This window comes from Convolutriloba macropyga, chromosome 12 (genome assembly GCF_964194025.1).
Source record: "Convolutriloba macropyga chromosome 12, txConMacr16.3, whole genome shotgun sequence".
Taxonomy (NCBI): Eukaryota; Metazoa; Xenacoelomorpha; order Acoela; family Convolutidae; genus Convolutriloba; species Convolutriloba macropyga.
In genome coordinates, this window is record NC_134479.1 from 29,264,342 (window position 1) to 29,281,952 (window position 17,611).

Below are 17,611 nucleotides of genomic sequence, written 5' to 3' on the forward strand. Positions count from 1 at the left end.
AAGTGAACTGAAAGGGACAAGTTGAAGAATACTATTACTCTCTCTTTAGGAATTTGATCTGAAAGTCAATGAAATCATTAGCTATTTACCGATATTGGCTATAAAATTTAATGATTCAGCTATAGTTGGCCACTGAGACCTTTCATCACCAAATATTTGGCATACAACAACAAAAGTTAACAACAAACAGAGGGCCAAAAAATTCTACCAAATTCTGCAAGAGAATGGTGTCGCAGCCCTCAAAACCATACGAAATGAAAACAACAAAAATTGTCAACTCTAAGTGTTTAACGCTTTGTTCAGTTAGACAGTTATATATTCTGACACTTTACCAAAGAAACAAAAACAACAGCAAAAATAGGCAATTATGCACCAAAATCATAAAAGTTTGTATGAAAACTCGTAGTACCAAAAGCAAGAAAACCTTCAGTTAAAACAATCCACCACGAACTTAGATTGTACGCTTAAGGGAAGAGCGTTTGACTTGTTTTTACTGAAAAACGCAGAAGTTGACTAAAATAATATATGAGAATGACAAGTTTAAAAAAATCACTGAAATTTCATTAAAACAAATACATTCCTCAAAGCCATTAGAACCCTATGGTTCTCTGAAAATAGACTCTATCTACATTCATTTTTATGTTTACTTAAGTGGGAGCTGTCATTAATGGTGCCCTGAATATAAACTTTTGTCAATAATTAATATTAAAAGAACAAAAGCAAAAATTTTTGAAAGAAGGCTGCATTAAAATAAAAATTGAAAGTTTCTGATTCTAGGAATACATGATAATATCAAACCTATCCCCGTTTTTGCCGCACGACCAACAAACCGACCAAGTATTTCAAGTGTTTGCGAATTAGACCAATTGTTGAGTGAAATTCTTCAAATATTAACAAAAAAAAGCGTTGCCTTTTGTATAATTATAGAGTTAAATATGCAAAAACGGCAAAATTTTGTTTCCAGAAGACTTTCATAGGGCGCCTAAATTCAGCTAGCGCTCTTTTGGAGGTTAGGGAGTCTATGTTAAGGTTTCTAGGTCACTAATAAGGTCACTAATAATATAGGTCACTTTAGCCAATAAAACTTCTTAGAAACAATTCAGCAATGCTGTTCTATATCTATTGGTAACAATAACACTCTGCCGTTATAATTTTAAACTAAATTTAAATTATATTACCGAAAATGTGCCAAATTTTAGCAAAACTTCCTGAAAATGTGAACAAAAACAGTTGAATGTTCACAAAACTTTAATACTCGATAACTCCCTGTAAGAAACAAAAATCGAAAAAATCTTTTTAATTCCATATTCTAGGATGTACGTGCTTTTCAATGATACCACTCACAATTCTTTAAAAAAATATATCGATCGGCCAAAATTGACTGAACAAAAAAAACCCAGTTGAGTATATATTTCCTCCCTCCCCACTAAAGTGGAGGTCGGAACAAAAATTAGAGACGTGCCTTTTGGATGCAATTAAAATAAACCTTAGCCAAGGTGGGTATAGCCTTACGAACTATAAAACTGCTTTGAGCAGTTTGTAACATAAGGTTTGGAGTGCCATGAACAATGCATGGGGGAAGATAATTGGACTGTGGCTTACTTTAGAAAATCTGACAGCTTATAAATTTAAATTGGAAATATTATACGGCTGATATACTTGATGCATTTCCCTGATTTTATGTCGGATTTGAGCGAGACAAATGTTTTGGAAGATTGTATTCAGTTTTATATTTCTGACTAGAACAGAGAGACTATTTAACAACAGTTTACAGGTGTGGTATGCACCTCACAATTTTCAGAATAAATGAGTGCGGCTTGTGTTTTTTGCGCTTACAATAATTAGCTGAACATATTGGCTTTAGAACACAGGAAGGACGAAACTCAGAAATGTTACTTTTGCAGAGAAAACAAACTTGAATTATATAAACTGAGATTATGATGGTTTTGGGAAAGGTTCCTGGGATAGGAGGCTACGTGCCGTCTACATCAAGCTTAAATTCAAAATGTTGGTCGTAACGAGAAAAAAAAAACAATTCTCATACACATTGTAGAGGTTTCATAATAGGGCAAAATAAAAGATATTTGCTTCGTGGCTGTCCGAGAAAAAGATGTTCTAATCTTGATTATAACTAAAGCCTGATAAATTGTTCTTCCCCCATAATTTCGCGCTTTAATGAGACCCAGATAAGTTTCATCTTTGGTCCAGAAGCTATCCACTTTAAAGTCGTGTGTTTGCCGTAAGTGGACAGTTTCAACGTTTTCGTACAAAAAAAATAGATCGCAATGTTCCAATACTCAAAAATATGGTGCAGTTTTTCTTTATATCTGAAACCCAAATTACCAAAATTCTATTTAAAAAATCAGGAATAAAGCATCAGATTTTTTAAGCAATTCTAACAATTAATTCTAATTTTAATTTTAACTGTCATTTTAAACTAAATTCAACTACTCAGGGAGTTTGGAAATTTCCGTAAACATAAAAAGCTGACCCCGACAAAAAAGTCCCAAATAATAAAGAGATTAAAAATGATTATAGCAGTTTACAAATTATACTATTATTCAAATCTCTGTGTATTATTGATTTTATCCAGTTACGAAGCACTGTTTGTTAATCTGTTTTTAAGTAGTCACTTTAATTTATGATCGAAGTGCTTCGCGTGAGTAATTGGTTGATCATTAATTACTATCAGCTAAGTTAGGTACTTTTTTCATCAAAATGCTTCGTCTGGTTGTTATTTGGGACTATTTTGTCTGAGACAGAAGCCGTCCAGGGCGCTGTCCAAAATTTGCTCCGGAATTTAACAAAACTCAGGATGGTCTTTGCATATATAGTATCCCTTGAACCAACGAAATGTCAAAGTTTCTGCCATTTGCCGTCTGGATGTTCGGATGTCAAAAATCTCTATGCTGTACGATTCTGGGGGCACTACCATGACAGGTATTTCTAAATTGACGAGCGAATCGTCGACTCCTACAACGAGGACATCTGGAACTTGAGTGCCGTATGTAAGACGTTCGATTATGTTGACGCATTGAGTTTCGTTGAATCTCACCTAAAACACGAAATCGAGACAATCTGATGGGGCTTCACCGCTATATAATGTCGCAATAATTACCGCAAACAGCGTTGAAGGTTATAACGTTATAATTTTGTTTGGCAACTTATAAAGTTGTCAATTTTGCCTAAAATTTGTCCTCATTAGAAAAATTTTCTTATAATAATGTCAAAGTTCACTTTTTGTGCAGACTTTTAATAATGCTTATCCCACTCATTCAAAATAGACTCAGTGTTTTTTTCTTGTTATTGACCAATGCTCTACAAAAGTGGAATTAGCGTACATGGAGCCTAGTCCCATAGCATGTCAGTATTGAAACATTGTATTCGATTTGCATATCGTCAACCCGGTACTGTATCAGTGTATCGTAAGATCATCTTTCTACTCATGATCCCCAGTATAGGTCGTACGGATACTATTTTTCAAAATAAGCTGCACATCTCTGGTTTTGATTCCCATAATATTCACAGGAAATTCATGAAAAAGTATAAAAATTTCAAAAAAAGGAAATATTGGACTATGCACTATTTGAGCATGAAGTTGACTTACATTCTTGAAAGATAGCAAGTAACGTCTTAACATTAGAAAAAACCGCCAAAACCAGTAAATGCACGCCGAAACGAACAAATTTACGCCAAATTTCTGATCTTATCTTGAGAAATGACATGAATATATAGTAAAATTCTGAGTAAAACTACTGAATTTGAATACTATGATTCAATGCTACGTGATTTTGATCCGGGCAATGAGAGAATTATTTTACACATACATTATTCTTTATTTAGCGCCTGTTATTTTGGGACAAAAGGGTTGGTAGTGCGATGAAGGGGTTAAAATACTCATCTTTAGCAAAATTGGTGATTTTTACATACAGATAATTAACTTAATTTTAAATTCAGTCAATTGTTAGGGTCAATTGGCTGTTTAATTCTGTCAATTAGGTTTTAAGTTTGTTTTGCCTAATTTCCAGATAATATAAGTTTGAAAGGTTTACCCAATGTGTACAAACTTTTCTTTAGCGAAATCGAGTTTCCGCCTAATTCCTCTGCGCCGTTGGATTCGTTGTCATTGAGCAGATTGTCATTGAATTCAAACTCTCAATATTGGATCTTTACTGGTTTTCATCATAACTAAATAACTGGCTTCCATTTCCGTGAGAATACTAATAACAACTAATATATACATTACAGGGATCTTACAAAAATTTGAACAGGGCCAAGTGCAAATTCTGATTTAAAAAAGTGTCGAATTCATTGTAATGCTGCTATTTGGAGGAACAATTTTAAAAACCCAATATTAGGGGTAAATTGAGAACAAAAACATTAAAAACAAAAAACGTTTGCGATTCATGGAGCCCGTTTTTCAAGAAAGCTGTTCTAGGATAATAGATAATATTTTGCAAGCTTATTATTGTCTTAATAAGTCTCTCTCTCTCTCTCTCTCTCTCTCTCTCTCTCTCTCTCTTTTTTCTCTCTCTCTCTCTCTGTCTGTCTTTGTTTCTCTCTCTCTCTCTTTCTTTCTTATATACACACAAACACACACACACAACCACACATACTCACTCAAACACACAAGCACACACACCTAAACTAAAGTTCTGAAATTCACGTACACCAACACACACAAACAAACTCACATAGACACATACCCAAATTTACATACTCTCTCTCACACACACCCACACACACACGCGCACACACATGCAAACACACAGATACACACAAAAAAATTGCTTGACCTGAAACAACAACTTGAAAATCAACAACAACTTGAAAAGCAACAACACCCAGGCCAAGGATATTGGGTAAATTTTTGCAAGCAATGCGTTAATTGTGGTGAATGGGGCGAAAAAATTATTCAGCGCATTTCACCGCATTTCTTAAAAAAATTCACCGCATCAATTTTTGTAGCAGATTAATATACGACAAGTGGTGAATGCGGTGAAAAAAAAATAATTCACCACATTTCACCACAATTCATACAAAAACTCACCGCAAAGTTCGCCCCATTTCTTACAAAAATTCCCCGCATGGCATTTGTTTTCCAACGCTTATTGAATCTGATTTAAACTCAGGGGGAAATATCAAAGAATTAAGTGACAGATGGCGCAGTGGCATTAGAATTTGTAGACATTCAGGAGATGAGAGGTGCGACCCCGTGTACGGAAGCTTCTTTGTTTGTAAGATTTTAGTTGAATGCGGTGAGAATAAATAATTCAGCATGATTCAACACTTTCACCGCAAAAAGATGTAAGAATTACGCAGCAAAAATTATTTATTTACACCGCATTTCACCTCGCTGCTTACGAAAATTCTCCGCCAAACCTCGACCCGGGCAGCTGGTGTATACACTCGGTCAAAACTTTACTAACCGTTATGGAGTTGAGATGTTTGCCTTCGTCTCTGAAGTCGGACAATCTTTCCATATATTCATGGGGAGAGTAGCCACTCTTTCGACCTGTTGCGTAATATTGCTCTGATTGGTACATGCAACACGCAGCTGAAACGACAAGAGTACTTTTTAAAACAGCACATGAACATAAATGACAAGTTAATATCTAGAGCAAATATTGACAATCGATCGCAGCCTAATCCAAGATTCCTTTTTCTAGCAGAGTTGAATCGCGTTGTATATGTTTCTGTATCGTTTTTGCAACAGTTTTACGTCATTTGTACCTCTACAACAAGGTACATTGAATATTTTTGTCTCATTTCGGTAGTTTTGAGGAACTAATTTTATACAGTTCAGCTTTAGTTGGTTCAGCTTTCATGGAATGCAATTTTAATCCTAATTTCGTATAGCTTCAGTTTGTCTTAGGGACTCGTCGATATATGATTTGAGGATCAATTGCGCAGGTTAAGACTGCAAAGATACGGTTTTACCGCGTCGCTTATCTGATGCTTGGAGCCAGACAATCTTAGTTGAACAAACTGTCTTCTGGTCACTAGTTGAGTTTTCTTCGCCTCTAGCAGTAGTTCACTTTGTTCAAACTCAAATCAGATTCACCTGAAATGTTTCAGTTTGGTTCTTAAACGCTGAGTTAACTTTTATTTACAATCGCCAGCCTTGCATATTTGATTGTAAAATCTCCATGACGTTTGATTGAAAGTTGAGTCTCGGTTGATAAACTTGCTCTCGTTGTCAGTTCTGAAATCGGTTTCTCCCCAAAGCTGAAGGATTGTCTCGCTTTATATATAGCTAACCGACAATCGTGAAAGTTCAAACGTGACGAAAATTACGGGTTGTTAGTTGAAGTCTAGTAGCAGCGTAATGGTATTGTTTTTGCTTTAATTGATGCTGACTCGGGATAATGACACCAAAACCGACGCTTGGGATGATGAAGTTGATAATAAAAATCGTAACCTTTTACTGATGATCGAAAATTTGAAACCTGTAGTATTATAAATTAGTAAAAATTCAATATTCGACTAGAAACTACACCACCAATATCAATCGTCTGGAAAATGTTTTTACATAACTGCTTCCCTACGTTAGATATTTCCACGTGTTATATTGAAATAAAACGTTACACCAACTGATCTCATCCCAATGAAAAAAGGCCAAACTCTATAGAATCTTAACTTAAAAATCAAGTTGACTCAAAGTGTAACAAAAACTGAGTTCGCTGATTTTACTAAATTTGTTTTTACTTTAAACGTCAGAAAAAGCGAAATAAGTTGCTGTTGACTAAGGACAACTTTACTTTTAGTGACAATTCAATGGATATCGGGTTTGATAGCGTAGCATTTTAGGTAAAAGTAGCAAAAGAAGACTCGAGTAGTTGAGTAATTATGTATAAATCTTCCCTAACTTTTATTGAAAGTGGCAAGACCCCACTATTTAATGTGAGACATTGAGTTTTTACTTCGTTAAACTATAGTTTCTCAATTACTTTTTGTGTTTAGCGTAATTTGAACTCGTCGAGAGGTGAAGTTGCAAAAACGCTTACGAAATCGTTCTGGATTTCTCGTAGTCAATTTTTTAACATTTCTAGTCAAGAACAAAAATTAATTTGGCAAAATCTTGCAAGAATGTTGCAAAAAAATTAATCTTGCACCATCTTGCAAGACGGAGATAACCTTGCAAGATATTTTCCTCTTTTTACTCTCTCTGTCCCCTAGGTGTTTGGCGCAAGCATTAAGATTTGATCTGCTTTGGCGTCTTTGGGTTGTTTAGTAAGGGGTATCCATGCATGTTTGTGCATGGAAGTCTTTCTGCTGTTCTGTGTTGTCCAGTTTTTTTCTCTTCAGGAATAGACGACACTCAGAGCACGACACCCGAAGACGACGATACGACACCCGAAGACGACAAAACGACACACGAAGACGATGATACGACAGCCGAGGGTGACGATACGACACCCGAAGAACGATCAAGCAAAGAGAAATCTGAAGAAGAAGAAGAAGGAACAATTGAAAAAAGAAAAGAAAGAAGAGTATGAATGGCGCGAAGGACCTTCTTTAATGTGATAGATTGATAATTCGATGTCATTGTTTCTTTTTGTGATGCTTTTTTTTTATTTTTTTTAGATTCAAAATTGACCTTTCCAAAAAACTTTTTTGCTTGAATAGGACTTAGGATAAGGACCTAGAACGTCTCTTTTGGCTATTTCTTAGCGCTATTTTTGTTTTTTAAATGTTTTTGAGCCAATTTTTTTCCCAAAAAAATTAATCATGCAAGATCTTGCAAGAATCTTGCAAGATAAGTTAATTTTTGCAAGATTCTTGCAAGAACTTGCAAGAAAAATTAATCTTGTAAGATCTTGCAAGAATCTTGCAAGATTAACTTTTTTTCTCGACTCGGGAAAGTATTGGCAGTCGCTTCCGAATTTTTTATCGAAAATCTCGCTATCATCACAAATTTTTCTATTAAGAATATCAGATTTGCAATTTCCACTTAAAAGCACTAAGTCGTGCCTCACATGTAATCTGTTCAGTTCTATCAAATTGATTCTGAGTTAGTCTTCCAAAAATTTGCTGGACAAAATTTTAAGTCTCGACCACACAAAATGGACTTTATAAGAGATGCGTCCCGAAATTTCTTATGGAAAACTGGCGACTTCTACTTGAAAACACTTGACAAACTTCCTGAGTTGAGATGAATAATATTATGATAATGATGCATCGATTGATTTGAAATTCAAAATAAAACGGAGATGTTTTGCTGAACAAATTGGACAAAATGAATCCTAGTGATTGAATTTTTCGAGATTTGTAGATGATAGATGAAGGGAAGAAAAAAAATAAAGCGAGTGATGAATTAAAAATCTTCTCATATGTTCAGTACAAAAACCAGCTGTCCTAGAAAGCTAATTTAAGGAAAAATAAAGTCTCAAGCAATTCGATTCTTTTCCTATAAACTTCTTCTCGAATTTGCGCCTTTCAAAAATGCTTTCCGTGAAGCGTGAAAATATGTAAGAAATTTGGAAAGGCTTCAACTTTTGCAAGAGATTTTAATCTTTTTTTTTGGTTAAGCAAAAGTAATTGATAATTCATTCTGTTCTGTTGCCGATTGTCAAATTTTTACGCTAGATAAGGCTTTTCATGGAAAAAATTTTACTAAAATATAATTATCTCAAAACCAGGATCTAACCCATACCATGAACAGAAACGCTGCCTATCAATTAACAGTTTCGAGGCCAAAAAATTAATCGGAAGACCCCAAAATCCAAAATCGAAAAAATGTTTATCTAAAAAGTAGTTGATAATTGATACTCTAGAAGATCCAAAACCCCACTGAAGCGCATCAGATTGTTCCATTGAAATTAAGTTACATACAGATTTTTTTAAAAAAACGGTTATTTCGTAACCTTTGTACTTGACGATCAGTGGGTTGATGTTGAACCAGTTTAGTTTCTTGAACTGCTTGAAGGCCAAGTACCAAATAAGGGCTCTGTCGTTCTCTAGGGGTGTTCGTGTTCTGTTCTCAGTTGTGAACCAACCCAAAAGACAGTAGAACTTGCTAAAAAGAAAAAATTTTTTAGTTCCCCATTTTTTGGAGACGAAAGATTCAATATTTTTGGTCGAAAAATACATCGAAATAAATTTCGTATTTTTTTCATTTTCTTTTGCCGATGCTTTTTTTTCAATAGGCATGCAATCGAAAACTTTTTCCATCTTTTCCAGGAAAATCTTTATAGTTAACCAAATAGACTTGACAGCCACTGTGAAGATAAGCATATCTTAGTTTAACATGTTTTGCGTTGATTAAAATCAATTTATAATGAGATGAGAATAAAAATTCAACTCATACAATTTAACCCAAAACTTAAATGAATTCATCAAATTGATCCGCCGTCGCATCGTTTTCTTCTTGCGCTCCAAGCTCTTTCAAAGCTGATTTTCAGATAACTATATTTTGAAAGTTTAAGCAGCCCAGTGGAAGATAATTTTATTTTTATTTTTATAGAATCAGAAATTCCAGTAACTATCCGATTTGGATCAATAATTAAAATGTGCTTAAAAGATGCTGCATCCTCATTTTGCTTTACTCGATGAAAATTTTGCGTTGAAAAATATATTTATTATTGAGGATCTGAATACGGACAAAGGTGCTGAGAAGTTGAACCGAAACGATACTCAAATTCCATTAAATAATTTTTAGAATTAGAGTTGAAAAATTGCGTTGCAACAAGAGAATTGGAAAAAAAAGAAAAAGAAAAATTGGGAAGTCAGGCTTGAATCTCTTTTTGGCCCATTTATTTTCACAACAGTTGCGCCGGCTCCCAAACCGCCACCACTTTGATTAGTTCCAGAAACTTTTTTTCCAGAACTTGTTATTTTTCCGAAAACAAAAAATGAGTACTTGATGAGATTAACTTTTAGGAAACGTTCCAGGAAATGTTTATTCAGGACATGTTTAGAGGGAGTAGATCCTGAGCTCTTGCAGGATAAATTTAGTAGCTAAGCCTATAAATCTACCTGGTTTACCGTCATTTACCGATTTTTATATATACCAAAATTCTCCATTAGTTTCTACCGCCAATCACAATCTTCCACTGCTCATTTTATATGTTTCTTCTGCAGACCAAATTGGGTAATTTAGTAGGTGTTTTAAAAATCTAAAAGTACCACATGAAAGCACTTGAAAAGCAGGTTTTAGCTACCTAAAAATCATTTTTTCATGAGCATATTAGAATTTTATTTTACGAAAATGTCTCCGCTGAGACAAATGACAATAAATAGGAGGGAGGGGTTACATTTTTTCAATATTTATTGGGGGCTCTCAACTCTCCAGCCAAATATTTTTAAGGGTCTCTCGCAATTCAGATAAATTGAATTAAATTGGGGCGTTTTATATTCTTAAAGATCTGTTCGCAGTTTTTTGAAATTATGTTGTTGTATGTTGTCAACTATATGTTGTCAAATTGTTTTTATTACAGCCCCCCATATTGTAGCAAAAGAGGAGAGGAGTTTATTGCCAGTATTTTTGAGATATTTGGATCTCTCAACTGCTTTCAAATAAAAAAGTGGAATAAAAAGTGAAAATAAAAAAAACTGATTTCTGATAGACAGTTTTTTTTTCAAAAACGGTAATCTCACTTCTAGTTTTGCTGTTCCCTTTTTTCGCACTAAAATTTCTGAAAGTTTCTTAGAGATCTTTTATATTTTGTGACCAGAGATATTAGCAACTTAAACTCATTTATTTTGTCGTCTTTCTTTTGCTGTAATCTTCGTTTTTTTTCACCCTTAATCTCCTTAACAGCAGAGTCATACTGTTATTCAAGTGAAACCGATGTGAGTATACTTCTGTTTTAAGAAATCAAATCAAATAATTTTGCGACTATGTCGCCTTTTGTTTACTAAAAATTTTGGTATTCCTTGGGTTTTGCCCTTTATTTTTGTTCTTCTCTTGGTGCCAAAAATAAAAAGCCGCATCGTTCTGATAAAAAATCAGACTTTAGATCGTTTCCTTTCAAATCTAACTGTTTGACAAAATTGATAGCATTTTTTAGACATATTGGTGTTTTTTGGAATCTGTCCGTTTTTTTAAATTTTGTTTGCTTATCTGTCGTTTTTTTTTTATCGAAGAGTTCCATTAGCTCTCTTTTGAGTCATTTGTTAACTTGTTTGATCATTTAAGTTATTATCTTTTTGTTTCAATTACTTTCACAAGTTGTTATAAGATCAAAAACACAAAAACTGTCGAAAGCCATAAAAAATTGTCATACTTGAATCATGAGGATTTTTTGCTTTCGCCAGTTTTTGTATCTTCTTTGGTTTTTCAAGCCCACTGAAGATAGGTCTCAATGTTTGTCTTATTAGAGAGGTGAATTGCATTCTCCTCAACAGTTTTAGTTCATAGCTCTTTTTTGTTGGCTTGGACACCATCTGCTTTTTTTTCGTTCCTGAATAATTGCTGCATTTGTTGTTACTTTTCTTGCATGATCACCTGTTTTTTTTGCAGAAGTGGATACCTGCTTGGGATTCTGCTTTGTTTAATGAATGTTAATTAAAGGTCGTTTGAAGCTGTTTGCGTCAATGACGACTTTGGTGATATTTATTTTCAATCCTTTAGTTTAAATGGACTTTTGACAAACGTTTTGTGTCGTTTATTTTTTCTCATTGATTTTTTATGTTTGTTTTCTAAAGACCAAGGGCATAGACATTTTTAGGTTTAAGTTGTGGGACTCTTTAGATTTGGAGACCATTGTCCTTATAGAAATTTCGAAAAAGAATATACTGTTTTTTTTGTGTGCATTTGTATACAGTTTTTCTACTCTCAGAAGCAACTCTTCTAAGAGGGCAGATAATAGGCTTTTTTGGATACTCACTTCCTTCGGTTATGTTACATGCCTCGTGCTGCTACTGTCTTAACTTCAGCATACAAAATGCTGTTTCACTTTTATATTTTCCGTTTTGTCGACTTTTTGCTTGAAATCTCTTTGACTTTTCTATACTGATTGCAGCTTGAGAAAATGGACAAGGGTTCCGTCCAAATGGACAAGGGTTCCGAAAATGGACAAGGGTTCCGAGAAAATGGACAAGGGTTCCGAAAACGAAAAGGGATTCCGTGGTTAAAAATCGGTGTGCTAACGGTGAAAAGTCAAATTTTTTCCACTCTCTCCGCTGATTTGAAGCGGCGGGATCTCAACCCAGGCATCACAACTTATTATTTTAATAAACTCCGACATTGAAGAGGTCATTATAAGTGCAAATCTTACATCTCTTGAAGTTAAACTAGCTTTTCAACTCACGCCGCGATTTTTAGTTGATGAAAACCAACCTATTTTGTAAACAATGTATTGCCTCTTCGCCATGATACCCAGCCAATTGGAACGCCATTGACTCAAATTTCCCAAGACTCATACCAGATACACTGAACACCACAATTTGAAGCAGAGCTGCTGCTAAAAGCAAAAATCAGCGTTAGAAATTACTTAAATACAAGTCATTTGAAGACATACAATCACCGCACGGTCCATGCCATTTGCGACTACGGAGGTTCTAAACGGGAGCTTGGCATCTCTGACGTCATCGTTGTGTTCATTCGCCCTGTCAACCACAGCCTGACCAACAATCCGACAACCGAGACCCCAATGACTTGGCGTCACCACGCTGAAGTTTTATTAGAAACATGACATGAAATACTTCTCAAAAACGTTTCATATCAGCATCAAAAAATACTTTCATGGCGGAAGTTGAAAGTTGAGGTTGATTTGAGAATTCATCAAAGAAAATTGAACAGATCAAAATGTTTTTTATGCTAGCATCTCTAATTCCGAAGGCTGAAAGCCTCCTGTAATATTTGCCGAAAGCAGCTGAAAAAGCAACTGGGTTATTTAATGCCAAGGATTTTTTTAATCCACTGTTTATCCACTGTTTCAAATAATGAAGGTAAAGAAATAATCTTTTTTTAATTCGAACTGTAAAATTTTTAGAAAAGTAAGAGAATTGAAAAATTGAAAGAAAATAAATAAATGAAAATATCTTAAAATAGAGAAAAATAGTAAAAATCAAAATTTGATCATTTTCTACAAAATTGTCGTCGATTTATTTTGTAGAAAAGGTTGAGGTATAATAATGAGTAATGTTGTTTTGTTAGAAAATTTTGTCACAAAAACTTAAAAAGCAATAGAAATTGGCTAAATTGTGCAGCATTTTTTGTTCTACTTATATATATGAGAGATCATATTAACTGAGTTTCCTACAGGAAAACTTTTATTTGCTTAATGTAAAATCTTTAAGAAAACGAATTTTGATAGATGTTCAATGTTCAGAAAAATTTTTGTTAAACTAAAATTTTTCTCTCCTAAAGCTTCACGGGTTTTACTGCCGACTTTCACGGGCCACTAAATTAAAACTAAGTTTCTTAGGCCCACAAAATTAAAAGTTTTAAAGAAAACTTTCACACTGTTTCAATGAAATTTTTTCATTATTTTTATTCTCGCTCTTTATTTTTTTGAAATGTTTTTTTATGATCCGAATACTTCTGACTATCTTTATGTACAAATGAGATCAAAGTTTTTATATACAAAAGTAGCAATTACATTCAAAATAACGACTTACATTTTCTCGGAAAAGTGCAAATCTGGAAAAAATGCGTTAAAAAATCTGGTTATTTTCACTGCCACTTTTAGTGTTCTGTTTGTTAGCTGTTTACTGTTTTTGATTACTACTTGAGCTCATGCAAAAAATTTAAAAAAAAATAAACTGTATTTCCATGAGAAATGTACGTTTTCTGTTATTCAAATAGCTGTGTTCACTTTCAATTTCATGTCGTAAGACCTTTGGAATTTTTCAAGCATAAATCAGCAGATTGTACTGAAAATCAAAAATTTTGCTAGAGCAAAAACTTGGTTCAATACTGACGTTCAGTTCAGTTTTTTGTGATGCTCTTTGGAATGTGTGTTTTAATAAATGCCGTTAAAAATGGTTGATATTTCAAAAAACAGAAATTTTATCCTAAAAAATTATTCAATCTTATTCCTCAACAAATATTTAATCTAGCTTTTTAAATTAGTTTTATAAAAATGTTAATCTGGAATAGAATAAAATATGTTTCGTTTTTGGGGAAACTGATCTCGCGTTCGATTGTGATTGAACCATGGGCCGCTTAAGCATTGCCATGGCTCTGGATACATGACCTGATGGGGTAAATATATAATCAAGATTTATGTTTTGTTAAATTAAGGTTAATTGAATGCATATATATATACAGTATTTTAAACTCTCAACCAATCAGACTCCCTGAAAATTTTTTGATTCTTCTCTTTGCTGAGAGGCCACTTTTTCAAGAAAATATATATGCAGCAATTAAAGATTAATGGAAATAGCACCACTGTTTTGTATTTTTACATATGATATCTGAAGGAACCCTTAAACTTTGAATTGAAATCCAAATAGGAAAATTAAATCTTGTTCGTGTAGTAAAAATTTATACGAGGGCTTAAAGTTAAACTTACCTGTTCAGAAAAAGAGAAGAGACTGAGAAAACAATTTTTTCAGCTTGAATTCAAGGAGCATCAAATCTGGGCGATCAGGATAAAGCTAAGTTTTTTATATGCCACAAGAGAAATTAATCTGGCAACATTGCAAGCTAAGTTTAAATGATGAAAGAGTGTCATAATGATACCGTTATTGTCATTTCTTTAACTTTTTTTCTGAAAAAAAACAGGATAGGTTTTCATATATACGTCTTTTTCGATCAATTGATAGTCAGTTAGATGAAAAAAAACAACGAATCAAGATCGGTAACAAAAAATTCAAGAACTTATAAGTTTGAATGATTGTTATAAATTTAAATGATAGAAAAGCGTGAGAAAAATTTCGAGGACAGAATTATTTTTTTCTCAAGTAGAATCTTGAGTTGTAAAAATCTTCAATACTAACTTCAATCGAAAATTCACATTTCCCATACAATTTAGTCTGAAATTTAATATACAAGAAATTACTAAATTTTATAGGCGGTATCATGATTGGCTCGCCGTAGATGGTATGACGGCTAATAATTACCTGCTATCATGCGCATCTGAAGTGACATTCTTCAAGTAACCAAACTGGTGTGCAAAATGAACCCAACAAAATTCGTGCAAATTGTTTAGCAGGAAGTTCAAAGTGCGATGATCTGATTGGTTCATTTGTTGCACGGAGCAATATTTTGTTACGTAATTAAAACTGTTACGTATTTTTTCACCTTGCGAACTGTTGACATTAAGTTAGGCCATGAACTGCAGGGACAAATTGTTGACGCTGCTTTATTTGAAATTGTTGAAGATAATTAGAAAGTAGTCATTGAACTAATCAAAGGTTCGATGTTAAATTTAGTTTGACGACACTAAAAAATAATTTGATTTTGTTGCTTGACCTTGGAGTCCGAAACTATTACGCGAAATAGAGGTTAAGGTGACTGATTCTGCACAATAAATACGGATAGTTTAGATACTGCAGCAATTTGAGTGCATTAAGAGTACGCTTGTTCAAATTTTAATCAGGATAAACGCACACGCAACAAGCCTTTTCGCCTTAAGGCAAACATAAGCGTTTTTCCCAACCAGGCTCGCTTATGTGCGTTTGCACATAACATTTGATCCGCTCAATTGTTTACCAATTGAAGCAGATATAGACAGACTACCTTCAGAATTAAAAGCGGTTATTAGTTTTATAATTTAAATTTTGATACCTTAAAAAAGGAAAAAGTATAATAAAACCGATTGATAACGAAACGAGAGGTATTAAATCAACTTAAAAATTGCCAAGTAGAAAATAATTTTGTCACGCACACTATTATATTTAATTAACAACCAAAAATAAGATCCAGATATAAATATCTATCCAAAGTTTTTAATAAATCCCAAACAGTTTAGTCTTTTAAGTAACAATGTCAAAATTAAGCTTGCGTGGCCTCTACTTAATTTAGATTAGATTTTAAAACTTCAATTTAGATTTTTAAATAATTGTAGGAGTTAAAATATGACCTCTTAACTCACTTAGAAATCTAATTTGGGAATTCAAAGTGAGATCAAATGTATATAGTGCTTACCCAAGCTAGATAAACACGAGATAGGTTGTGATTGAGGCAAATTCATTTCGATTATGAAACACATCAAATGATTGATCTAACAAATTGATTATCAAATTATATAAATTTAAAATACTTTTGAAACTAAAATGTTTCAAAATATAAACACAACCTTATAGAAAAATGAAATAACGCGTTAGTAATAATAATAATAATAATAATAATAATAATAATAATAATAATAATAATAATAATAATAATAGTAATAATAATAATAATAATAATAATAATAATAATAATAATAATAACAATAATATTAATAATAATAATAATAATAATAATAATAATAATAATAATAATAATAATAATAATAATAATAATAATAATAAAAATAATAATAATAATAATAATAATAATAGTAATAATAATAATAATAGTAATAATAATAATAATAATAATAATAATTTTAAAAATAATAATAATAATAATAATAATAATAATAATAATAATAATAATAATGATAATAATAATAATAATAATAATAATAAAAATAATAATAATAATAATAATAATAATAATAATAATAATACTAATAATAATAATAATAATAATAATAATAATAATAATAATAATAATAATAATAATAATAATAATAATAATAATAATAATAATAATAAAAATAATAATAATAATGATAATAATAATAATAAAATGTTTCCATCAGTCAATAAGTAGCTTCACAATTACATTTACAAATACAATCACATATTTGACTGTGTAGGAGAGCACTATTGGGCCGAAGGCCCGTTCTCAAGTGTCTCATTCAGTTTATCTGGATGACAGTGATTCAAAATGAAAAAAAAAGAGAAAGCACTGTTTGTCAAGGTACCATTAAACCTAACAATATAAAAATTATACTGGCTTTGGAACGCCTTTGAGTTGTGATATTAAAACTCATACAACAGTCTGACTATGTCCTCATTACCCAAAATATATTTATCTAGAAATTGATGACAGAAATTTTTTGTTTCGGCAGTAGACACGCTTTCAATCTTTTCTATTATTTCATCATCGTAATCTAGAAGCATTCTTAAGACCTGCATTATCCTAACTATTATTGGAAAACTGTGAAATAGATTTTTACCTAGAGTTATTTTGTTTTAAATCAACCGCTTGCTTTTTTAAGGCAGTTTTGCATTGAGAAACCCTTTGAAATTGGTGAAATATTACGTTCTCCCCTTATGTTTTTAGTGTTTGCTTAAGTACCTCATAGACATGTTACTCTTATGCTAAATAGATTCAATGTTTTACTGTTTCTTCGTAAATGCTTTCAAACTTTTTTCGATGAAAAATGAGCCGCACGATACGTTTGACAACTTAGTCTATTTCTCGAATTGTTGTGATTAGTGTTGACCCGTATATCAAGACACCGTATTGTACTATTGGTTGTATGTACGTTCTAAATGCATTTATCATCTGTGATTCTCTCAAAACTTTTCTCAGTTTATGAAAGATAGAACAATTCGGCGAAAATTTTGTGACTACTTGCTTTGAGTGCTTTGAGAAACGTAGTTCATTATCTATCGTGATGAC

The 17,611-nt window shown here is 32.6% G+C and overlaps 1 protein-coding gene across 3 annotated transcripts; it reads right to left on the reverse strand.

The window, feature by feature from the left end:
- Positions 1 to 2,497: 2,497 nt before the first annotated feature.
- On the reverse strand, positions 2,498 to 15,057 carry LOC142350369 (uncharacterized). Of its 3 annotated transcripts, none has more exons than XM_075402217.1 (5): positions 15,013 to 15,057; positions 12,284 to 12,615; positions 8,868 to 9,019; positions 5,430 to 5,557; positions 2,498 to 3,055 (listed from the first exon to the last, which is right to left on the reverse strand). In XM_075402217.1, the coding sequence occupies exons 2-5, from the start codon at positions 12,364 to 12,366 to the stop codon at positions 2,801 to 2,803; spliced, it is 618 nt and encodes a 205-aa protein (XP_075258332.1). In that variant the 5' UTR covers positions 12,367 to 12,615; positions 15,013 to 15,057; the 3' UTR covers positions 2,498 to 2,800. The 3 variants fall into 3 exon arrangements, with proteins under 3 accessions (XP_075258332.1, XP_075258331.1, XP_075258329.1); XM_075402216.1 differs by lacking the exon at positions 15,013 to 15,057 and having other exon boundaries at positions 12,284 to 12,407; positions 12,465 to 12,850; XM_075402214.1 differs by lacking the exon at positions 15,013 to 15,057 and having other exon boundaries at positions 12,284 to 12,850.
- Between the last annotated feature and the right edge of the window lie 2,554 nt (positions 15,058 to 17,611).

Bases quoted from the DNA above. Each gene is read 5' to 3' on its own strand.
- LOC142350369 (XM_075402217.1), bottom strand. From the start codon at position 12,366: ATGAGTCTTGGGAAATTTGAGTCAATGGCGTTCCAATTGGCTGGGTAT. The intron at 9,020-12,283 runs GTTGGTTTTCAT...TTTTCTTTTTAG, and splicing joins ATACATTGTTTACAAAATAG to CAAGTTCTACTGTCTTTTGG. The intron at 5,558-8,867 runs GTTACGAAATAA...TTGTCGTTTCAG, and splicing joins ACTGATCGTCAAGTACAAAG to CTGCGTGTTGCATGTACCAA.